This window comes from Phragmites australis, chromosome 6 (assembly GCF_958298935.1).
Source record: "Phragmites australis chromosome 6, lpPhrAust1.1, whole genome shotgun sequence".
NCBI lineage: Eukaryota > Viridiplantae > Streptophyta > Magnoliopsida > Poales > Poaceae > Phragmites > Phragmites australis.
Genome location: NC_084926.1, coordinates 45339520 through 45363904, shown reverse-complemented (window position 1 = coordinate 45363904; position 24385 = coordinate 45339520). Strand labels below are relative to the sequence as shown.

At 41.3% G+C, this 24385-nt stretch overlaps 4 protein-coding genes across 5 annotated transcripts; 2 read left to right on the top strand and 2 right to left on the bottom strand.

The window, feature by feature from the left end:
* Window positions 1–1153: 1153 nt before the first annotated feature.
* Window positions 1154–20344, top strand: LOC133922879 (DNA-directed RNA polymerase III subunit 2). Of its 2 annotated transcripts, XM_062368405.1 has the most exons (37): window positions 1154–1358; window positions 1426–1547; window positions 1679–1771; window positions 2035–2101; window positions 2187–2277; window positions 2382–2434; window positions 2620–2684; window positions 3590–3695; window positions 4683–4793; window positions 4982–5041; window positions 5651–5680; window positions 5936–5986; window positions 6060–6158; window positions 10218–10277; window positions 10344–10433; window positions 11125–11226; window positions 11316–11426; window positions 11552–11668; window positions 12529–12645; window positions 12731–12811; window positions 13297–13401; window positions 13480–13560; window positions 13647–13793; window positions 13867–13911; window positions 14184–14261; window positions 14330–14469; window positions 14585–14684; window positions 15382–15509; window positions 15635–15770; window positions 15853–15983; window positions 17089–17214; window positions 17290–17345; window positions 17825–17895; window positions 18749–18833; window positions 18936–19039; window positions 19480–19608; window positions 20059–20344. In XM_062368405.1, the coding sequence occupies exons 1-37, from the start codon at window positions 1227–1229 to the stop codon at window positions 20107–20109; spliced, it is 3471 nt and encodes a 1156-aa protein (XP_062224389.1). In that variant the 5' UTR covers window positions 1154–1226; the 3' UTR covers window positions 20110–20344. The 2 variants fall into 2 exon arrangements, 1 of the variants encoding a protein (XP_062224389.1); XR_009910543.1 differs by lacking the exons at window positions 17825–17895; window positions 18749–18833; window positions 18936–19039; window positions 19480–19608; window positions 20059–20344 and having other exon boundaries at window positions 17103–17214; window positions 17290–17306.
* Window positions 20345–20559: 215 nt separating this feature from the next.
* On the top strand, window positions 20560–22912 carry LOC133922882 (uncharacterized). Its single transcript, XM_062368407.1, has 3 exons — window positions 20560–20777; window positions 22282–22448; window positions 22558–22912. Exons 1-3 carry the CDS (start codon window positions 20641–20643, stop codon window positions 22611–22613), a joined length of 360 nt encoding a protein of 119 aa, XP_062224391.1. The 5' UTR covers window positions 20560–20640; the 3' UTR covers window positions 22614–22912.
* LOC133922881 (pectinesterase inhibitor 12-like) lies at window positions 21512–22192 on the bottom strand. The gene has a single exon (XM_062368406.1). The coding sequence runs from the start codon at window positions 22052–22054 to the stop codon at window positions 21512–21514; it is 543 nt and encodes a 180-aa protein (XP_062224390.1). The 5' UTR covers window positions 22055–22192.
* Window positions 22913–23161: 249 nt separating the features above from the next.
* On the bottom strand, window positions 23162–24142 carry LOC133920742 (pectinesterase inhibitor 12-like). Its single transcript, XM_062365335.1, has one exon. It carries the CDS (start codon window positions 24006–24008, stop codon window positions 23424–23426), a length of 585 nt encoding a protein of 194 aa, XP_062221319.1. The 5' UTR covers window positions 24009–24142; the 3' UTR covers window positions 23162–23423.
* Between the last annotated feature and the right edge of the window lie 243 nt (window positions 24143–24385).

The window sequence follows — 24385 nt, the reverse complement described above, 5'->3', positions numbered from 1 at the left end:
ACAAAAATTTGAAAATGGACATAGTATTGGTAGCAAATACCAAAATTTAAAAATGGCGGGAAACACCTATAACTGCCGCTTGTTAAAATCAACCAGCAGTGATACTTGAAGAGTATCACTACCGGTTGGCTCCACGAACCGGCAGTGATGCTGATTTTCAGTGCTATTTCTATACCCGACGCTGATAATCACTGACTATCAGTGTCGAGTAACCAGTGACAGTTCAATATCCGTCATCGATAACGATTTTAAATCACTAGTGATGATCGGTTCTATAATAGTGATAAATCAGCAATGTAGGAGCAATCATCTAGATGAGGTGCCTAAAAACCTTACTGCCACCCATGCATGCTTCCCGACAATAACAGTTCAGCGATACCGCTCGCTTTCCTCCTTTGTGCACATCGAGGAAGGAGATCAATGTGAAACGCCGTATCAATACTATAACACAGTAACTCCAAGTCTTCGGGAAAAAAACAGTAACTCCGAGAGGAAAAGAGGAATGTGATTTGTTTGCTCTCAGGTACGTGGTCTCACAATATGCATAAACGTCAGGTTTTAAATATACAACAGCCAGCCAGTAGTAATAGCTTATATTAGGCCGTATCCAACAATCTTTGTCAGCTAGTTGTAATGATATCAACATCATGTTTTTATCTGTATGGAGGAGAGTTAATGTGTGAAGAGAGATAAACTAGCTACTAACGTATAGTTAGTCTATAGCGTATTCCAAGATGTATATAGAATTTTAATACCTACTACATGTGGACCAATATTACATTAGAAGTAAACGATATAGCTAGTGTCATTAGAACGATTGTCTATTGTGTTATCTATAAATGATATAGACAATTTTTATAGCCAATTGTTGACTATATTGTTAGAGATGCTATTAGCGCAATGACCAGCCATTTGACCTCAGTAGTAACTGATCAAATAAATCTTTTGTCAACAGAGCAAATAACCACAAACAAACAGGAGAGAAGAAATTGCTTTGGAATTGTCATAATTCAGGGCCTTTGCAGCTTAGATGGGCCTAAAAAAACTGTGTGCTTGTAGGCCTTTGCAGTTTATATGGGCCACTTCGATGCCCATCAAGGCCCAATAAGGAAAGAATTGCTCGATCGCCCAGCCCTAGCCGCCGCCGCCTCAACTCATCTTCTGCTGCGTCGTCCCCTGAAAAGCAGAGCCGTCCCAAGCAGGAGGGCAGCGACCCACGCACCGCCATGACCGCGGACGACCAGCAAGCGCAAGGCGACGACGCGGCCAAGGCGCGGCCGCCACCTTCCTACCGCTCGCTGGCCGCGCCGGTCAGCAACCCCGTCGACAAGTTCGCGCTCCTCCCCGCATTCCTCAAGGTTTATCCCTCTGATGAATCTTATCTATCGAGTTTACGGCTTGCTCATTATTGGATTCCCCTCCCAGGTTAGAGGGCTCGTCAAGGAGCACATCGACTCCTTCAACTACTTCATCACCAGAGGGATCAGGAACATTGTCCAGGCAAACAATCGGATCGAAGCACGCAATGACCCAAGCATTTACCTTAGGTATGCCCCCCCCCCCCTGCTCTTCAATCTGTGCCATAGCTGTAGGTGGGGTTCTTAGTCCATTTTGACTATCCTCTATTCCTCTCATGTATATTTATCTGTTTTTGCTGCCTTCAACTCCATCGATGTAGGTACACTAACGTACGTGTTGGCACGCCCTCGGTACAAGTGGATTACAAAATCGAAGATATCACGCCGCACTTTTGCCGCCTTACTGATCGCACGTAAGCCTGCCTGCCTCATTTCCATCGCAATTTTGTACCGACTAACTCAGCATGACCAGGTAGACTATGGAAATCCATGAGTTACGTATATCCGTTTAGCTTAAGTCAATCTATTACTAACTTCAAATAGATAAGCTTGATCATCAAACACATAGCTTTATCATCTTGGTGGTACTGTGGCAGTGTTATTTTTTTTCCAGTGCATTATTTATGCTGATTTATCAGTTATCATGCTTGCTCAACTTGTTCTTTTCTTCCTTCAGTTATTCTGCTCCTATAAGAGTTGATATTGAACATACCATAGGGAACCATCCCGGTCAGAATACTAAGGTAACTCGTCTATCTGATTGAAGTACCTTACATATGCTTGATGGCAAAAATAACTTACTTGGCCTCCCCCTCTCCCCTACTTCAGAATGGCGTTCTCATTGGATACTTGCCTCTTATGCTTAGAAGTGCTGCATGTATTCTGCATGGAAAGGAAGAAGCTGAACTAGCAAGACTCGGTTAGCCTAATTCTGAAATTCTTGCTTATAAAAAATACCTTTGTTAGACGGAAATACCATTTTATCTTACTCGTCGTTTTGATGGTTCACCATTGTGTTTGTAGGTGAGTGCCCTCTTGATCCTGGTGGATACTTCATTGTCAAAGGGACCGAGAAGGTAACTAAAAACATTGATGCATTTTCTCCATCTTGTCCTGCTGCGATGCCACTAGTGTACCATGTTTCCACAGCCTGTTGGAAGCCATAATTAGCAGAGCTAGATGCTAAGTGCTTAATTTGGTCACATAAATTCTATTGCTTGTTGTGCGTATTAACAATCTTGCGATATGTGTTGATTTTCAGGTCATTCTAATACAAGAACAGCTATCAAAAAATCGTATTATCATTGACACCGACAATAAAGGAAGGTCCTACTCATTGCCGACTAACTTATTTATTTACTTCGTCAACTAGTTTGGTGTTAGACAGTATGGCATCCATGGCTCATACAGTTATACTGCTACATGCTTACGTGTACATTTATCCTTTTCCAATTCCACTTAAGTCAGTGTTACGTGGTGCATCCACCTTAGTGCGTGACATACCTTCTTTGCCCTGAATTACCATGTTTGATTTGGTTCTGCGTCTTGTTGAACGTTGAAGCAATATTATTGCGTAAATGAAGATTTCTGTAATGGTATTTTCCTTGAAAGCAGACATGTTTATGTGATGATTCTACAACCTTTTGCATAGTAGTTAATTATGTTCTCATGTCATGTTATCAATATTTAGAAACTATGCATGTGTTGTCCACTGTCCAGTCTTCCTTTGGCTGATGTTGTGGACACTGGATGATTTGATTCATGTTGATGTCTGGCTGTCTCATCCATGTTCACTCTAGGTAACACTGCTTAAGTTGCTTAGATACAAACCACTGGATAAAGTATGTACGTGCTTGAAGCACTTATGAATAGAACTGCTTGCTAAAATCAAAATCCAAACAAGGGAATTGGGCTTTCACTCTGTTTTTACATATCACTCGTCCACTTCTAATATGTCAGCATCTCTGAGCGTTTTTAGAACTCTTTGACTCAGGTATGATTAGAATTGGCAGTGAAACTGTTCAACTCTAATTCCAACCATCATGGTCGAAACCATTAGCCTTTGAGTTCTCCACTCATTGCTTAAGTTACTTCTTTTTGTATGCTATTCTGCATGACATTTCATTGCTAGTTCATTTGGTACTGTAGGTTTAGTTCCCTGTGTGGAGTATGCAATTCAACAACTGTTGCTTGGAATCTTATGTGTGTAACCTATATTTCCTGTCTATTAGGGTTATTGCGTCTGTTACCAGTAGCACACATGAAATTAAAAGCAAGACGGTAATTGTTATGGATAAGGAGAAGATTTATCTACAGCTGAATCAATTCACGAAACAGGTATGCATTTGGAAATAGGACCCTGTTGGCTTGTTAAGTACTCCTTCCATCTTGTAATATATGGGGCCCTACTAATTCTTCAGCCTGGTTTAACAACATAGGGTCCACACCGAAATCAGATGTGTATTTAATGAGGTTTCACACATTTTTATCAATTATTTTTTAATACTTTATGCAATAAGTTATTTCATGGTACTGGGTGTGGTCAGCAGTGTGATTCATTGGGAGATTTGGGATGTCTCATATCGTCCTTGATTCTAGCCAAACAAGAGAAACTAGAGATGAGGGATGGCATTGCTTCTTTTGGAAAGGAGAAAGCTAGATTCAAAAATTTGGGAGGGAGAAGCTCCTGATTCATTGAAGTCGCTGGAATCTCCTTTGCTTGCTTACTTGCTTTGCGCTGGCAGAATTGAACCTAAACAACCATCTATTATCAAGCCAGCAGAACCTATCTACTTAAGAATGTGGCTAAGAGCCTTTATAGTTTCTAAGAGCTAACTGTCTTCACTCTAATTAGAATTTTATGCCTATATCTATATTCCATCCTTCTTTTTCTTTGATGGAATACAATGGGGGACAGCCCTTCAGTTAGTATATATTATTTATTAATTTGATCCCTCCTATCTGTGCTGAGAGAAATTTAGGGGTCAAGATCTCAGTAACATCACAAATACCTTGTGAGTTGGAAAACAACATCGGTGTGTCACGGTCAAGTGGCCACATGACTTACTTGTAAGTCTCACATTTGGTTTTGTTTCCCAACTTATACAGGTTAGTAATGTACTAAGCTAAGTTTCCCAAGTTTAAGTGAGTAGTCATCTTGATTAATAGGGCTACATGATCTAAGTTGCCTTCTCTTTCCTTAATTTCACACCTGACACCTCCTTATGGAACGTGTTGTGCATAGGGTCTTTGGGTCCTATATTATGATATAGAAGGAGTAAGTTGTCAATTCATGCCTCTATTTCTGAGAGTTGAAGTTTGCAGATTCCTGTAATAGTGGTCATGAAAGCAATGGGAATGGACAGTGATCAAGAGGTTGTACAAATGGTTGGAAGAGATCCAAGATACGGAGACCTCCTATTTCCATCTATTCAGGTGACTTCTTTGTTTTTCTTTTATTTTTATGGCTATAATAAAATGTATATTCTCTCAATAACCGTATAATTTGATAGTTGAACATCAGCTAACTTTAATATTTCTTTTGCACCCTTTTTCTTGTTATTTCCCACTATACCTGATATCTTTTACATTTCTGTCTATTTAAACGTTTTCTTCTTTCTCAGGAATGTGCCTCAGAGAGAATATATACACAACAGCAGGCCCTGCAGTACATGGATGACAAGGTGAAACTTCAAACTGAAAAGCAGAACATATCATCGTTCAATTAAAACGTTCAATGAGTTTTGAGTAACGTTGAACGAATTGCAGAGCGCTCAATATTGCATGAAATGCATTTGAATCTTTGCAGAGTAGATCCCTTTGTTACCAAATCATGCATTCTGTCTGCATAAGTTTTGTTTAGGCATCAGTTTTCTGGAGGGGCTAGTAAAAGTTACTTGGACCTATAGCATTGATTATTTCGTTTCCATGACAAGTTGACAACTGAAGGAATGTTCTGTTTGTGTTTTTTCATATTGTTGGAATTGATGGTTTATCTTTCATGAACCTTTCAAATCTAACACTGGGTGGATGAGACGGTAGGCTGCAACCAAAGGATAAAGTGCAAGTGGAAGCATTAACAGTATGGAGAAAAGTAATAAGAATAACAAAACCAGTAAACCACTGATTAGGAAGGCAAAACTATGAATTTCTGAAGTAGATATTTATCTTTGTCAACGATGAACTGAGAAATTTTTAGAATATAAAATTCTTGCAAAGAAAATTATTCCAAATGCCCAGAATTATTAATCAGCTCATTTTTTCTGACCCTGTGTGTTTTCCCCCTTTTGTAGGTGATGTATCCTGGTGCAGGAAACCAGAAGGTAATTATTAATCGCAGATCTTTTGTTTCTTTCTTTTCTTCTAACAACTGCTGGCTATCAAATATGCAACATTTACAAAATTCCATATTTATATTCTGAAACTTATTAGTGGAGAGTAGGGATCGAAGACAAGCTGTAAACTAGCTTTTTCATTACACATTAAGTTACTGCAGCCGCTACGTGTTTCAAATTATGCATTCAAAATGGCACAGGTCACATTCTTCATCGCTTAATCATCTGGTTTATTATTTTCAGGAAGGTCGGTCTAAGTCGATCCTCCGTGATGTATTTATTGCGCATGTGCCGGTGAGATAAATGTTTCTACTTAAGTTTTGCAGGCAAACTACTGTTCTCATATTCATGTCAATCTCTCCTGTAGGTTAACAATGGGAACTTCCGGCCAAAGTGTATATACACAGCTGTAATGTTAAGGCGCATGATGGATGCAATCTTGAATGCTGACACCTTTGATGATAAGGCAAGTTCAAAGCTGGTCCATGCATCGCTTTAGTGAATGACTACAAAATTTTCCATTTACCAAAAGCCATCATCTTTTTTTTTGCCTTCATTAATGCTGCTTAAGAAATGGAATTCCATTAAAATTTAGTGTGGGTCTGGAGTAGAATACTTTCCTTTCATAGTAACGCCATCTTTGATTTACTACAAGCTTTTATATGTGAGTTAATACACAACATTTATGGAGCTTCAAGTTTGGCTAGTGTTCGGTTTATGGCTACACATGTGGCTTGCTAACACTTTCTCATAGTTATGATTTGTTCGCCATAATTTTTTTGGCATGCTACACTATGCCACCTTTTTTTTATTGTGAAGTGTGGCTGCCAAACATGTGGAATTTTGATGTTGATTTGTTGCCCCAAGCCAAAGTGGTTTACCCATTTTCTTGGGAAGTGTCCCTATTGTACATTGAGGAAATCAAGATTGTTGCAATATTCTCTCTACCCCTATTTAATGAGGTTAAATGGTTGTAACATGTCATTTCATAGGGGCATGTGTTGGGCTTGGGCATCCCTCATTAAATTATTCTCAGATTTAGTCCTTGGAAGAAGCACTGCAAAGGCTTGTTCTGTGCGCATGGTGAGTTTGGACAAATATTGTGATGTTAGATATATATGTAGTTGGATGTTATTAGCCCTTTGAGGTCTTAGAATACAATCTAAGTTGTTCATTTCTATCATGGTAATAGAGCTTTAGGAATGTTCTTGATCCACAACGGGCCTTCCATCCCTACCGTCGACATGCCGCCAGCGAGTCGCCGGTGAGCCTCCGCCGGCCGCGGTCAAGCAGCTCCACCTTCTTCCCTTTCCTCGTTCCTCTCATTCCCCACTCGATCCCATACCCTTTCGCGCGAGCGCCACCGTCGCCGCTGAGGCGTGCTTGCTCGAGCTTGCCGCTGCCTTCTGCTCTTGTGCTTGCTCGCATCGTCCGCTCCCGGTCCGTCGCGGCCTACGCCCAAAGAGGTTGAGAAGCCGGACCCCATCAAGCTTGCGTTCGCCCGCGCCGCCACATACAAGGAGAGGGACAACCCGACGCCTGCCCCGCCTTCGTGACGCGCGTGACGACGAGAGCCACCGCCCCTCCTTCGACCCGTGATGTGTGCTCGATCTGCTCAGGGCCGCTCCTGCTGTGCCCCACCTCCCCACGGGCCGTCGCCACCCGATCTGTGCTCCTCTCCTCTCCCTGCTGCTGTGTTGTGGCTGCTGCCTCTTCCCTGCTGCTGTGTTGTGGCTGCTGCCTCTGGTGTGCTGTTTGCGTTGTGTTGTGTTGTAAAGAGACACCCAACAAGTTGGATGAGACCACCCCCATCGTCAAGTTGGATGAGACCACCCCCATCGTCAAGTTGGATGAGACCAACTATCAGGAGTGGGTGGCACACATGTGGATCATCCTCGATAGCTATCGCCTGCTAGGACACGTCACGGGTATGAGGCCCTGTCCTCCGTTGCCCGTCCCACCGATGTCATCGATGACACCATCTCCTGTCGTGGTGGATGGAGACAAGGCTGCCACAAAGGCGGCTAATGATGCCTTTGCCATTGACACTGCGGATGCTGAGGAGGCTTATTAGGCTGCTCTCGATTCTCTAGAGCAGTGGCGTGCCGATGAGGCTCGAGTAAAGGCTATGCTCATTCAAAGTGTCAGCCGTGACATTTCCATGGAGATCATCAAGCTCCCTAGCTCGCGGACGACCTGGATGTACCTTGAAGAGCACTATCACCAGGGTGGTGAGGCTCTCTACTAGCTGGGGTAGCTTGCGAGCCTCTGACGGGTGAATCCACTGTGGACGCCTTCTGGCGGCAGTTCACCTATCTGTGGCGTTAGATCGACGATATGGATCGTCCTCTTTGCTCCAGCTGCTCCACCTGTCGGCGGACGCAGCAAGCTCAGCGTGACAGGCGGCGTATGTACGACTTCCTCATGCGACTTAGGCCTGAGTTTGAGCCTGTCTGTGCTCAGCTTGTGAGTAGATCGCTGACCACCATGGAGATGCTCGAGGTGCTTACTGCTCTTCGAGCCGAGGAGACTCGGCTTCGCAGCCTCTCTGAGCAGCCATCAATAGCTGTTCTGGCTGCACCTACTACTGCTTCGCCTTCGGCTTCCACTTCGATGACTCAAGCTGCAGCTTCATCTCCCGCCTCTACTTTCAGAGACATCCGGTGCACCTACTGTAAGAAGTGGGGGCACTCTCACGAGTAGTGTAGGATTCAGATGAAGAAGCTTCATGCTTGTGGTGGTGGTGGTCCCTCGAGGGGTTGGGGGGTCATCAAGTGGCTCCTCCTCAAAAAGGGGGTCCTCATGTGGTTCCTTTCAGGGGGGCACCACACTGTCACCGAGTGACACTGCTCAGCTTGTCTCCATTCTTCAACGTCTCACTCACCAGTCCTCGAGTGACACTGCTCAGCTTGTCTCCATTCTTCAACGTCTCACTCACCAGTCCTCGTCGGGATCTGTTGGCATTGCTCAATCTTCTCCAGATATTTGGATCTTGGACTCTGGTGCCTCATTTCACATGACACCAGATTTTTCCTCTCTCACTTCTACAGGGCCTCCTGCTATTCCTATCTCTGTTCAGACAGCTGATGGCACAGCTATGCCAGTCACCTGTCAAGGCACTCTTGTCACACCTCATTTTACTGTTCCTGATGTGTCTCATGTTCCTAATCTTTCTATGCAACTTCTTTCTGTTGGTCAGCTCACTGATCGGGGTTATCGTGTTAGTTTTGATTCTTCCTCTTGTTTTGTTCAGGATTGTTCAGACCAAGGCGATAGTTGGGACTGGCCGCCGCCGTAGAGACCATCAAGGCCTCTACATCCTCGATCATCTTCATCTACCATCCACTACTTCCGCTACATCCTCATCGATGTCTGCTGCTACTGCTTCCACCATAGCTTCATCAGTTTGTTTTGCTCAATGGCATCATCGTTTAGGTCATCTGTGTCAATCTCGCTTGTCATCTTTAGTGAGTCACGGTGTTCTAGGTCATGTAACTGTTGACCCCTCTATGGTCTGTCAGGGTTGTAAGCTTGGCAAGTAGTTACAACTCCCTTGTGGTTCTAGTGAGTCTGTTTCTCTATCATGTGAAACAGTGGTAACATAATTTAGGTTGTTGGATAAAACCTAGTCTAAGATTTTTTGTAGTACAGCCAGTGTTTATGTTGAGGTCAACTATAACTACATGTGCTATCTCAATTATCCGCATCCTGGGTAAGGATCGCAATCTACTGATAACCTAGGTATCTAACATGTCCCCTTTTTGGAGAACCAAACATATTCATTCCGTAGTAAACTCTAATTTATAGTTGATTGTGCATAGTGTCTGTCAACCTGTGCAGAGCCTCTATAATGGGATACTGTCAGGTTGCACAGTCTGATCATGATGACCCTGCATGGCGATTGGAACAACACACTTCATGTCTACTATGTTTTGGTATCTGCCTTCATCCTTGACCGGTTTACCCAAACCCACTCCTTTTTTTTTGTGTTACCTTCTAGATATATCTGTAAACAGATTGGTGTTATATATTTGTGTAAACAGATTGCTGTCACTCTTCAGCCAGTAGCCCAGTATGTTCCAATTGACGGTTGTCTATTAGAATTCCTTTATTCCTTTTCTATGCTAGAATGAAACAAGTAACAATATTCTTCAATTTGGGTTTTCAGCTAACTGTTTAGGTTACTTAATTGGCGGTTGTCCTTGTGTACGCATATTTGGCAAGGAAATGGCTATTACTCCCACTAGGATTATGGGGCATGTGGTGTAATGGAGTCTATGTTATAATACATTAGTACATATTGTGTCCAGGTGATTGAATGGCTTCATGGAATAGAAATACATTGAATATGAGCAATGGCATTGCAATTTACATGAGAGCTTTTCTTTTCGAACATGACTTTTCAAAAGAAATCTTCCTAGAATATCACTTGTAAAAGAACAAAGATGAATTCTTTTCTCCTTACAAATTTATTTAGACCACATGTTTAGCACCCTGTTGACATCTTTTATTGAACATATTCCAGGATTATGTAGGTAATAAGAGGCTGGAGCTATCTGGTCAACTAATATCCCTGCTCTTTGAGGTATTTATTTTCTCTTATCATTTCATTAAGTGTTATGTTTTGTGTCTCTTATGGTGTTTTTTTAAGGATTTGTTCAAAACAATGAATTCCCAAGCTGTAGAGAGCATGCACAAAAACAGTGAGAAGGCTCATTCTAGTCCTTTGGATTTCAGCAAGGTAATGAAAAGCAGATGCATATTTATGGATGTTCGTTTGATCCTCTTTTTGCTTGTTACCGCAATGCTATAATAACATTGAAGGCTCACCTGAATACCTGATGTTGCTGTAGCACCATGCTTTGAATCTTTGATAGTGCACCCAATTCTTGTTGCACTATTTCCTTCAAATGGTTCTGACTGTATAATCCAATTTTATATAGAGGTTGTTTCTAGCTTATTTTACCTTGGTGAGCAGCCTTCAGTGAAGAAAGAAGTATCTTTGTTGGTTTTGCTAGCCCCTCTACTCCACAGCAGGGAGCAGAGTTTAATCAGCTTCATCGCTTGTTGCTCTTTTCCCAAAGCCATGTCTTCATGCTTCAAATGGAAACACCAGAACTTTAAGAATGACTTCTTGGTTGTCTAACCACACTAACTTGACTGTTGATTATAATGTCCATGGTTGCATGTATGCCATTAAGTGGAGTAATTCTTGAGTTCATAGTATGTTGGAACTTGATAAGGGATGTATTGAGGGTGGATACATTTTTGACTTCGCATTTATACATCTTGTTCTGCACATGATATTGAATGGCACTTATCTGTCTGAACTATGAAGAGATATGTTGCAACATCTTAACTATATTTATTAATCACTTTGGTATGCTCATATATGGTATCTTAGCTATTCAGATTTCCCCTTTTTTTTGCAGTTGATTAAGCATGATATCATAACCGTTGGTTTGGAGAGGGCTATTTCCACAGGAAATTGGGATATTAAACGGTTTAGGATGCACAGGAAAGGTGTATCACAGGTATGAACTCGTCCATACCTGAGTTTCATTTCCCCTTCTATGCTATTACCCTTTTTTGAGTTTTTGTTTCCATTTTTTTTTCTGTGCAGGTTCTTTCTAGGTTATCCTACATGGCATCTTTAGGCTACATGACACGAATAACACCACAGTTTGAGAAGACCCGGAAAACAAGTGGGCCACGCGCTTTGCAGCCTAGTCAGGTGGGGTAGAAATGGCTGCAGTGTTTCTACATCATATATAAACACCAAATGTATGTGAAAATCAAGAATTTAAAACTTTTTTGTTTGCCTTCTGTTTAATATTGCATTAGTTTTGTCTGTAACAGTGGGGTATGCTTTGCCCATGTGATACTCCTGAAGGAGAAGCTTGTGGATTGACAAAAAATTTAGCTTTGTTGGCTCACGTTACAACAGATCAGGAGGAGGGCCCCCTGATAGAATTGGTTTGTTTTTATCCTAATTCATTTAAGTTTACCTCTTAGCTTTAGCACTTTGTGCCTGTGTGTGCACACGAGTATGCCCATGTATGTATTGATGACCTGATAGTCCATGACAAATATTGTGTTCTTTTTTTTATTTTAATTTTCACATGCTAGCCCTTGCAGGTAATGTACTATAGCTAATGGTGCCTCCGTACTTTGAGATTTTGTGACAACTTCAGCATTGTCATATTTAATAACCTAAATTACTATCCAGTGCGCTTTGTGTCTTGCCACCCTGAACCTGGTTGCGATACAACCGTATAGGATGCTGCAATATTCCCTTGATTACAGATGTATAACAAGTTAACAACTAGTTTCACTTTCAACTTTAGGCTCTGTTTGGAATTGCAGTGGATTCTGATCAGCAATTACTTTTTTAATTAGTAAAGGATGACTATACAATTGTACATGTTTAGCTACAAAGCATTCCCAACTTTTTCTGCCCACATATTCTCTCCCACTTTCCCCACTCCCTCCTGTAGGATGTGCAATGAATCTTAAGAAAGTGTAAAACGCATAAATGACACACACAAGTACCAGTCACACTTCTAAGTATAATAACCACGCCTGAGCAACTTTTTGGGTCCATAAAAGCAAAAATTCATTAAGTGGCTATATTGTACAGAGCAGCACAGCAACCACAACTGATCTTTATTTAGCTAAGATATGTATTCAGTTTTCTTTACTCTTAATTTGGCGCTGCCACAATATTCTTTTTCTTTCTTTTCACTTGCTTTCTTTGCTCCTGTCTACATAATTAAATGCAATAATTTATGTGCAATACTATATCTATTATTTTTATGTTCATTTTTTTATTATAGTGTTATAGTCTAGGCGTGGAAAATTTATTACTTCTGTCCGGAGAAGAAATTCATGCACCAGGTTCATTTTTGGTCATGTTCAATGGATTAATACTGGGGAAACACAAGCAGCCTCAGGTCTTATTCATTATAGAACTTACATATATGTTTAACTTATTTAGCTTTTCTTATTTTTTCATCAAGTTGTCCATATTTCTTCCAGAGATTTGCTAATGATATGAGAAAGTTGCGTCGATCAGGCACAATTGGAGAGTTTGTAAGCATTTTTGTAAATGAGAAACAGGTATTATTTCTTCTCTTGATTACTATTAGCTTATAATGTTTCTTAGCATAATGCAATGAGAATTGTATCCCTAATAGCTGATAATGAATAAGAAAAATGTCTTGAGAACTTGAAACTCAATTTCAGGGGGTATGAATAAACATTTCTTAGTTACAGCTTGTTACTGCTGGCTTGTGCACCCTGGAATGACTTGCTATGAAAGCTTTATTTCAATTAGGAAAAATGATGGTTTGAGGCCAACAAGAGTTTAGACCCTTGAGTTGTAGCCAGCTTTATTATAATAGTGCCACCTACTGTGAAACTACAATAATACAAAGGACACACCTTGAGTGTAGTTTGCTCCAGGTCTAAAAAAGTCTAATTTCGTTTGCTGGTTATTTGTGATCTGCATCTACTTTTGTTATGCAAATTTTATACTAGATACTATCTTTGCATCTGTTCTGTTTAATCAAATATGCTGGAGGTACTAACCTTATCTTTTCTAGCATTGCATTCACATCGCCTCTGATGGTGGCCGTGTTTGTCGCCCACTTATAATTGCTGATAAGGGAATATCAAGGGTCAAAGAGCATCATATGAAAGAATTGCGGGTTAGCAATTGCGTCTCATAATTTCTTGATCCAATGTCGTTTGTCTACTCTGTTTACAAAAAAAAAAAACCCTTCCAGGATGGTATTCGTTCTTTCGATGATTTTCTGCGTGATGGATTGATCGAGTATCTTGACGTCAATGAAGAGAACAATGCATTGGTATATCATGGATTTGTTTGCCTTTTCTTTTGTGGTTTATTGGTTTATTTATACTGTGATGATGTGTTTTAAGATGACTCAAGCAGATTGCATTGTATGAGCATGTGGATCAAGACGATGTTGAAAGAAGCAGCATCACACACATTGAAATAGAGCCGTTGTCTATCTTAGGAGTTGTATCTGGCCTTATTCCATATCCACACCATAACCAATCGCCACGCAACACGTATCAGGCAAGGATGCAGATTATTGATATACATCCCATCGATTTTTTGGTCATTTTCTATTGATATTTTTCTTTTTCAGTGTGCGATGGGTAAACAAGCGATGGGAAATATTGCTTATAACCAGGCAAGGAGCCACTTGATTTCTTTTTTGATCAGTTAAATGCTGGTTTTTCTTTTTTCTTTTTCCCTTTTGCACTCAAATATACACAGATTGGTCTGGTCACAACTGCTTCATGCATTCAGATCATTCTAAAGTATCTGTGCATTCAAGTAGATGATACTATTTTCCTTTTGATGTGTTTGACTTTGTGATGCTGTGATATTCTGGTTCTATGTTGTTCTCAGCTTCTTTTCTTTTTGAGGTGAAAATAAATGTTTCTTTGTAATGTGCTGCAGTTATTCAGAGCAGATTCACTACTCTACTTACTAGTGTATGCACAACGTCCACTACTGACAACAAAAACAATTGAGTTGGTTCGTCTCTAACTTACAGACCTTTTTAGATTTGATGTGCTGGATAGTTTACTACAATTCCGTTACAGGTGGGATACGATAAGCTCGGTGCTGGACAGAATGCCACTGTTGCTGTCATGGGGTATAGTGGATATGATATTGAAGATGCAATTGTAATGAACAAATCATCTCTTGATCGTGGTTTTGGTCGTTGCATAGCAATGAAAAAGTAATGTTAACTTTTGATGGCACTTTTCTTTTATTTACTTTGATTGAAGTGCTTGGGAGCATGTCATTGCTGCTTTATTGGTTTTTATAGTGCATATTTTGTTCTCATCTTGCAGGTACTCAGTTATGAAGGACAACTATGAAGATGGTACATCTGATAGGATCGCTAAACCCCAAAGAGATAAAGATGGTGTTTTGTTAAAGCAGAATATGCGGGTAAAGAAAAGGACTGGTCATTATCATCATTATGCAACTATTTTATAAAATTGTTACGTTTCTCTCAGTAGGATGGTTTGTTTTAGCTGAGCTAATGAGCAAAAAAGAAGCCCACCTTGAAATGCGTGGAAAAAATTAAGGAAATTCTGTAGGTTGTGAAGGTCCAAGTAATTGCTGTTGAGCTGTTTGGACTATAGGGATCACAGAAGGAAGCAAGGTCCATAGAGGAGCCCAATTCATCGACTTTTAGAGGAATACATAAAGGATTTCGAGTTGAAGGGGAAGTTATTCCCAGTAGTGATGTGCTCAAGTTCAGAGAAACCCATGCATTATTTTCTTGACTTCTGTTCCGAAGGCCATCTAAATTCGGCCTCAGCATTTCTCATATGATTTTATATGTACTGTCATCACAAGGATATTCTTGTTGTGTTACAGCTTTGAGTGTAGATTTAAATTGAGGTATACGTTGAGTTCTAACTTTTGGGAATAACCACATAGCGAATAATGATAGTGGCCAAGGAATTAACATAGCGTTAGCAACAGTTTTTCCATATTTATTTTGGTGTGCTTGTTTGGTGCTTTATTTCTGTTCCTTTGCTCTCTCTCTCTCTCTCTCACCAGCATTTTTGCGGTAGTGATGGTATGCCAACTAAGAATCCATGTTCTAAGGCCTCCTAACAAGGCAACTTATTCACAGGCACTGGATGAAGATGGTATTGCTGCACCCGGTCAAATAATCCGCAATCATGATATCTATGTGAACAAGCAAACTCCCAGGGTTACCAAGAGAAGAGATTCTGGTGCACGTGTACCGTTAACGGACAGGTGAGCATTCTCTCCTATTATGTTTTCCTTCTTTTTTTGTTCTATCTTCTATTTTATAGCTCAGAAGTTTTGATCTCCATGAATGAATGTTATATGTGCTTTATTGCCTTAAATTTACCACCTAGGGACTACAAGGATTCACCGGCCATTTACAAAGGTGTTGATGGTGAGACTACTGTCGTAGATCGTGTAATGCTTTGTTCAGATACAAATGACAAGTTGTCTATTAAGTGCATTATCCGCCATACAAGGAGGCCAGAGGTATGGCTTGTTTGCTGCATTCACTTGATTTCATCTGTAGAAAGATGCAACTTAAAATTTGGCATTCCTGTTTGTGACCCAGGTCGGTGATAAATTTAGTAGCAGACATGGGCAAAAAGGTGTTTGTGGTACCATTGTTCAGCAGGAAGACTTCCCCTTCTCTGAGAGAGGAATATGCCCTGATTTAATTATGAATCCACATGGATTCCCAAGGTTTTACATTGGCTTTGGTTATATTCTGCACATATTTTATCTCTTTGTTAATTTCCCTAACCTGGTATCTCATTATTAGTCTACGAGAAAGTTGCTTCTCCCATGAACATTAATGTGCCTTTGTTTTCCTTTTTACCATTTTACTTTTGGAATTTTTTTCATGTCTTGTTCAGTTCTGCTCTAATTTAATATAAAAGTTGTCTTCTGTGGTTGATCCTTTGCTTGAGAATATCCATTTTAGAAATCGAACTTGTATTGTTTTCTGTTTTGCTCTGTGTATTCTGGCTAGATTTGGAGATATGGACATGATATTTTTAGTGGACTGCTGGCATCTTCGGCTTATACCGTGCCCAGTTTGACATATGATGCATTGAACATTGACTTTTAGCTATAAAAGCCAGTAATTTAAACATGATATGTTTGCCTGCCCTCTATTTTTTATTGAAACGGATAAAATAATTAGGGCACCATGAGTTTGGGCCTGCAGACATGAGCAGGGAATAATTCTCGGTAGTATCCGCTGGTAAGTGGCAATCTATTCACATTCAAATTTGGTTTCTCAAAGATCCACCATGGTTTCTGTATATTTCTTATGCATTTTAGTATCTAGTTCATTCTACCTTTTTTCATTTCTATTTTGTAGAAATTTGAAACTCTTTACGAAAAAAGGAAATCAAATTTGAATTGCCAGAAATTTCGGTGGGGTTGGATTTTCCGCATCTGAGATTTGGATATCTAGACATGAGACATTTTCCACATGGAAGATTTAAAAACCAAGATACTCAGCCTATCACAAATATCGAGTTCTTACTGTGGTACCTGGAAATATGTTAAATGGATAACTATCACTCTATTGTGATTTGTGATTGTGGCACTCAGGATACAAGATATAAATCTGTCCAACATAGTTATTCGATCCTTCCAGTTGCTTTTTACCGTCTGTCTGGCTCTAAAGGGTCATCTACTGATCATGGCATCCTAAATAATATTGTATTATGAAACTATGATTGCTTGATTATGTACCTAAACTGGTTCAGTTGGTAATTTTGTATTATTTTGCATACATTTTTTTTCCTGCCGTCTGACTTTTCTTTTGGCTCATCAGTCGTATGACTATAGGTAAAATGATTGAACTTATTGGTGGAAAGGCCGGTGTGTCTTGCGGTCGATTCCATTATGGCAGTGCATTTGGTGAGCCAAGTGGTAATGCTGATAAGGTTGAAGACATAAGGTATACTTCTGTCATGCTTGCACCTTAAGTTTGTTTACATTAATTGTTCTAACACTGTTTTCTCTTTCGTACCAGCAAAACTCTAATTAAACATGGCTTCAGCTATAACGGAAAAGATTTCTTGTACTCAGGTGCATTTTAATATCAATTTATAAAATTACTTTCTGCAAGTAAGCTTGAAATTTTCATGTAATTCGCTGTATCAATTAGATTCCATGTGCCACATATTGCCGCAGCTAGTATGCGAATACAAGTCAGACGTAATCTCAAGAAAAAAATACAAGTCAGACGTAAACCAATTTACACTCAGTTAATGGAAAAATTACTGAGGCTAATTTTTACATTATAAACATAATATATGAAGCTATATCCAAAAGAGGGGGCATTATGGACTTAGGAAATCTAGGTAAACTTTGTAACCTATCAGCGTCGTAACTGTATTCCATTATTCTAATCATGCAAATTTCTGGGGTGCAACATATGTCCAAGATTTTGATCACTTGAAGTTGCTATTCTTATTCATTAGATGACTTTCATTATGCATGGTGAGCATCCTCGCCACTTGCCCCTGCCATGGTTCTTTAGAGCTGATTTGTGGCCCCCATTTCAGGCATTCTAGGTCATCCTCTTGAGGCGTACATCTTCATGGGGCCAATCTACTATCAGAAACTGAAGCACATGGTAAGGATAGTTTTGTTTGTATCTTCATTTTTTCTTGGCCTTAACTGACACTTTGTTTTCTAATGCTGCTGTGTGTTATGCTGTACTCTGATTTAGTATTCCCTCCAACCGTACAAGAGTGTCGTTTTGGGGCATGTATAGTCAAATTTTGTAGACTTTTTTTTATCTATTTCACCATGAGTAATAGGGTCGAACATATGAAAATGATGTGTAGCACTGAAAAGTACCTCAATGACATTAGAATTTACTGGGTATCTTAATATATTACAAGAGAAATTAGTGGTGAGACTTCGTTTTGGAGACCGTGTTGATGTTGATGTCCAAAATAACAATTTTGCGACCTTAGAGAGTAATGAGGAAAGCATTGATCATGATAGAGATGTGTAGGAAGTGGATATGGAAAGGAGAGCACAAACTTCTTTCAGGTGGAATTGGTTGTAATAATACTATGATTCATGGTTAATATACTAAGATGTTTGTTACTTGTTAGTCCTATAAAGAGAAGCAGCATCATAGTATAGCGAAAAGGTAGTCATAATACCATAATTTATGAGCTGGCGTAGCTGAATTTCATAGTTCATAATTTATCCTGTTGTCACATCCTTTGCCATCTTGACGCCAACTCTGTATGATGTAATATTTGGTTTTTAAGGCATTAGCACTTAGCAGGGCCTAAACAATGCTTTTCAAACTTGAAAGATTTACAAAATTTCAGAATACACATTCTTATTTTGTGTTTCCTTGTTTGCTCATGCTATTGGGTGCCTATCTCAGCCTTTTCATCTTGCTTGGGATTTCAGCGGAATTTGTTGTTGTATCTGTAAATAATTTTCTTAACATGTGGATTCTCCAGGTTCTTGATAAGATGCATGCTCGAGCTAGTGGACCACGAGTGTTGTTGACCAGGCAACCTACTGAAGGGCGAAGTCGTGATGGAGGTTCGGCAACATCTATATATGCTGCAATTATAAGTCTATGTTGCCCACTACTCTTTCTTGTTGATTATCTTGTTACCCTTCTGTAATATTCTATTTTCATAGGCCTGCGTCTTGGTGAAATGGAGCGCGATTGCTTGATTGCATATGGTGCTAGCATGCTAATTTTTGAACGTCTACTACTATCCAGTGATCCATATCAAGTCCAGGTAAGCTTTGAAGTAGTATGTGAATTTCTTGTTGGTACAGGCTGGAATCGTGCAAGGAGCAAGCATAACTGTTCATGCTGTTGATTTAGCATCAACTCAATTATGAAACCTGCCTGTCCTTGCTACTCAATTGATGCACATGGTTGAGTGGGTAAACAGGTCTTAAGGCAAATAGTACCTATATATATAGCTTCTAATCGTGGATGTGCAAAAGAATAAATGTGGTTCAACAGCATTGAAGCCAGCCTTCTTCAAAATGCTGAATTGTTATCTGGTAGTATTCTGTTATAAGTTGGGTTTTGCAAAGGAACTAACTCAGCCCTATTGCCATTGTTGCAACATGGTAGATTTTAAGTTGAGTTGTGCCAACACGAAGCACTCCTATGTTCTTGGGCATTTGTGGTGAGCTCACCTTATTTATCGATGTGAATGCTCACCAGGTTTGCAGAAAATGTGGCCTGTTGGGCTACTACAATCATAAACTGAAGACTTCATACTGTTCAATGTGCAAAAACGGGGAAAATATGGCCAAGATGAGGCTGCCATACGCTTGCAAGCTTTTGTTCCAGGTACTGCAGAAGTTGGAAGTTTGTTTAATCATGCAGCCTAATTGTTATGCTGAAATTTTCCCAAAAATTTCTCTACCGATGGGTGATTTTATTCAATTGCAGTGCTAATGTAGTTTAAGCGCTTTAGGCTCAAGCCTTTGCATAATCTCTATTGCTTAAGTATCCTCTAAAATATTTTCAGTCTTGAATTTTGTTTAGGAAATGATTATCAGGTAATTGCATGGTCCATAATATCCCAAACAGAACACCGTCCTCAGAACCTCTCAGTTCTGTTATCCGGTCTCCATAAGCTCTATTTCTTAATCCAGAAAAGTAAACTCATGTTTAATACAAGGAGTTGGATCTGCATGATTCCAATTAACCCTCTTATGTACATGCTTAATGGTTCATAGACCACTTACGAGACACTAATTTCATTCCATCCTCTTGTTTGTCTGTTTGATTTTTCAGGAATTGCAAGCAATGAATGTTGTTCCGCGCTTAAAGTTAACTGAAGGATAACTTAAGCAATGGTGATTTCTAGTTTTGATTGTAAAGGTGGATAGTTGAAGGCTTGTGGTGGTGACTTGATGTCCATTTTCTTTTCAGCAACAAGGCTGCCTCTGGACATTAGCATTGTTCTCCTGTTATTATAAGCATGCAAGGTGGAGTTTCTTTGCGCCACTCTTGGAGTATTAGACATAGAATATCTCTGTAACTCGTTGTCTATTAAAGCGAAAGAAATAATTGAGAAGCATATCATAGAAATTCGCATCACTTGAAACTGTACAGTAGACAGACCTGGATCTGGATTGCTACAAATGAAAGAAGCAATCCTTTTCTACTTCAACTCTTGATTGTGGAGCATCCATCCAGCCATGGCATGCAATAGTATTACTCTCTAGGAGTATTATTCATGAGTGAAGTAAAGCTGCTTTGTGATGGTGGCCAGGCAGGCAATTGTCTACGGGCCTGGGGTCAGGCAGATATCTCACTCGGCACGTTGGGTTTTATCTTTCCTTTCCTTGTTGGGAGGGCGCAAAAAATAAGATAATGCCAAATGCGATATGCATGCAAGGAGGCGGGCGCATCATACTTTCTGCCACTGTCAGCTCGTTCGTCACTCCCTCTGCTTCTCTGCCACCGTCAGAGCTTCATCTTCCACCTCGATCGCGTCCCTCCCTTCTCCGGTGAGTCGATTCCCTTGCCACTCCGCCCGCCGTCAAAATCCCATCTTTGATTCTGCGGCGACACTATGTTTGCTTTTTTTTTTTTTTTTTTTTTTTTGCTGCTCCTCCGTTCTCGATTCAACTGCAGCGACAATTTTTAGCTTAGTTCCATGCTTACTTTTTTATTCCCCTGCCCTGGTCTGGCCTGCCTCCGATCCTGCATGCTTATTCACTCCCTTAGTTTGCTAGCCTTAATCATTCTTTAGCTGCTCCTGCTTATATAAATCAATCATGGACACAAAGATATATACTTCGCATTGCTAAATTTGCTCTAGACGTCAGAGTGAGCATCCACACCACACCACTTGGCACTTGCTATATTGATTGACTGGTACATGCCTGCCAATGGTTCCATATTTTTGCCACCTGCGCTAATGCGTACCTTGCTTTACCACCCAGTTGCAATTTGACAAAAAAAAAACACGATTAATATAGGTATGGTCAAGCAGCTAACTAGCTACCAGGATAAGTACGAACTCGATCTGACCCTTCTTTTAGTTCCATACAAGCACGGCGATATATCATAGCTTCATACATGAATATATTCCATTCCAAACAGCAAGCCATTTTCTTATACGTACTACTAGATTCTCGCAAGCACGATTATGATTCCACAAAAGAAGCTATTATAACAGACTGCATATTTGAATATGGACTACAATAACAATATATAGTTGCAGTCAGGGAGCAACTGATCACAGGAGGGAAATAATGGCAAGGGAGATGACGGCCTGTTGAAATAAGTGTTTACTCTCCTCTTTCATCGGTGGCTCCAAGCCCTGTTCCTCAAACTCATCCTCACAAGTTACTGGTGCATCAATGGTGGCGCTCATCAACGTCTTTGCATCAGCGTACCTTCTCTCCTCGATCGCTCCAATCGAGTTGTCGAGGTCGTACAATGAGTTGTGGAACACTGCCACGCATGCCTCCAAACAGGACCTTCTGGGAGACCCCTCCGTTTCGTTCCTGCTTAGCTCAGTCATCTTGGATTCCATGCTCACCACACCTGATCTGACCAACTTAGCTGAAATCGTTGCAAGCTCGTGGACGTCTGCCTCACTGCTCTCGGGCTTCTCCGAAAGCGATGTAACGCACAGGGTGTAGTTCACCTTTGGATTGCTATTGCTGCATCTTTCGCATGTATCGGCTATGATATCGGCCACCGAAGGCGAGGGACACAGTTGAAGGAAGAGAATTAACAAGAGGAAGAAAGGAATTATGAGCTTGGAAGGCGACATATTGTGGTATAATGGTATTGCTTTGTTCGGCTGGAAACTGTGCTGAGAGCCTTTGCTGGACTCTGAGGCCCGATATATACATACAGTGGAGGAACTAGGATAGGAAATAGTTTGGCAAGTTATGTGTTGTGTGTGACAAGCGACAACACTGATAAGAAAAGAAAACTTGCTTCTTCTTTGTTTGTATTCGCCGTGTTGATTTGGTGCTTGATTTCATCATCTTGTAGCATCCATTTCTACGATGGTTCCAAGAATCAATCGGAAGGGGGAGAAAGGTACTGTCATGTGCTTGGTGCTTTGTCGTCCCTGGTGCCTCAAGTGTGTAATGCAAGCAACCTGTTTGTTGCTGATGGTTGCAACTTGCAACTCAGCAGGGTCGGATTGAAACCGAATGGTAAGGCAAGTTTGTTGTGCACTACTCTTCTTGTCCTTGCCAGGCAAATACCATTCGACATTGAAAAGATTCTTTGTAAGGTTTCTGGGTCAAAATTATTATTTTTCAGGCTGTACTCGAAAACCAAGTTTCCCTGTTGCTGTGGTGGTGGTGTTACAGGATTGAGGTTTGCACATTTTAGGCACAGATCCATGGGTAAATCGATCATTTTTTAGGATCAGTCAAGATCAAATAATAAATAAAAGGCTTCGTTCATGTGATTTGTGAATACTTGTGTTCTTCCAAGGAAAACAAAGACAGAGTGTTCAAGTTTTCTGGCATGCCAAATTGCCAAGTTGGAATCACTCTTCTTTCTCCACTGTTTTGGTTCGTTGCAGACTCTGGGGATTCTGAGAATTAATGAGAGAAAATCTGCTGACAGCTAGTACTTCACCAGCCTCCCATTTGTTTGTCACCTCACTCTGAAAGATGTTTTGTTCTGCCATTCCTTATCTGATCATTAAGTTGTATGGAGCACATTACTTTTACCTGATTATTTGAACATGAAACTCTCTATTTCCTGGGTGAATTTCATCAAGGGCTAGCAGTATGAAATTGCGAATGTAATGTTGACCTGAAACATGGCTCAACATCATGCATGTGAAGAAGAAAACAGAACCAAATAAAATGCAGAGTAAATTAAGCTTTTTTATTCCTTCTTTTCCCTTCATCTGATGAAGCCCTACAACAATTAATCAACAGCACACGCACACACACACAAAGAAAGCGTAAACGGACTACAATTAATAATGTTGCTGGGAACACATGCATCGAAAGGCATGCAACACAACACCCCCCCCCCCCTAACGTACACAACTCAAATCAAAACATGGAAGAAACACCAGATGAACAAGAAGAGATCAATCATATCTATATATGTATCGATGGATGGATCTGGGACGTGCGTGTCGATCTGGGGATGATGGATGATTGAGATCATGCGGCGGCGTGGGTGAAACCGAGGGCGATGTGCGCCATCCGTCCGTACTCCCTGTCGTGACCGGCGACGGGGATGCGCTCCTCGCCCTTCCAGGCGTCCTCGCAGCTCTCGGAGGCGCCGAGCGCGGCGGCGAGTTGCTCGATGGCCTTGCCGTAGATGTGCGACTGGAGGTTGTCGAGGGCATCGCGGAGGAGGTCGGCGGCGCCGCCGTACTGATCGAGGCAGTGGTTGAAGCGAGCGCGCGCTTGCGGCGAGTCCTCGAGCTCGGCGAGGTCGTCGATCTTGGACTCGGTGCTGGCGGCGTGGTCGATGGCGAGCTTGGTAGCGAGCACGGCCAGGCCGTGCATGTCGCCGGCCTCCTTGCTGCGCGGGTCGGCCGCCAGCGACGCCACGCAGTGCTCGTAGGCCACGGCCGAGTGCGTCTCCGACGCGCCGTGGCACGCGGTCTCGACGCTCACCGGGTTCGCGCACTCCTCCGTAGGCGCGAACTCCGCCGCCTGCGCCGGTGCATTAATGCTCACCAAGAGGAGGATGGCGAGGCAGAGCGACGTCGTGAACACACAGTCACCAGTCATCTCCATTGCGATTGCGATTGGTACGTGCCTAGCCTAGCTAGCTTGTGTCTGTCTGTCTCGATCGATCGATCAATGGATCGTTGCGTCGCGTACGCTCGCGCTGCTTCTTGTACGTACGTCGTCGATCATACGCTGGGCGCCAGCGAGATCGAGGAAGAGAGATGGTGCAGAGAGAGAATTAAAGAGAGACGCATTGGAATGGAAGCTACGAATTTATAATTGCAGCGGGCGAGCAGGATGCAGTTAAGGGCCGGGAGAGGTGGAGATGGACGAGCGAGAAGATGTGCATGCATGCATGCATGGGATCGAAGAAGTATATGCAGTGCATGGAGACCTCCTCTTCTTCGATCTTCTTCCTCGTTTAGCAAGTGACTATCGGTTCC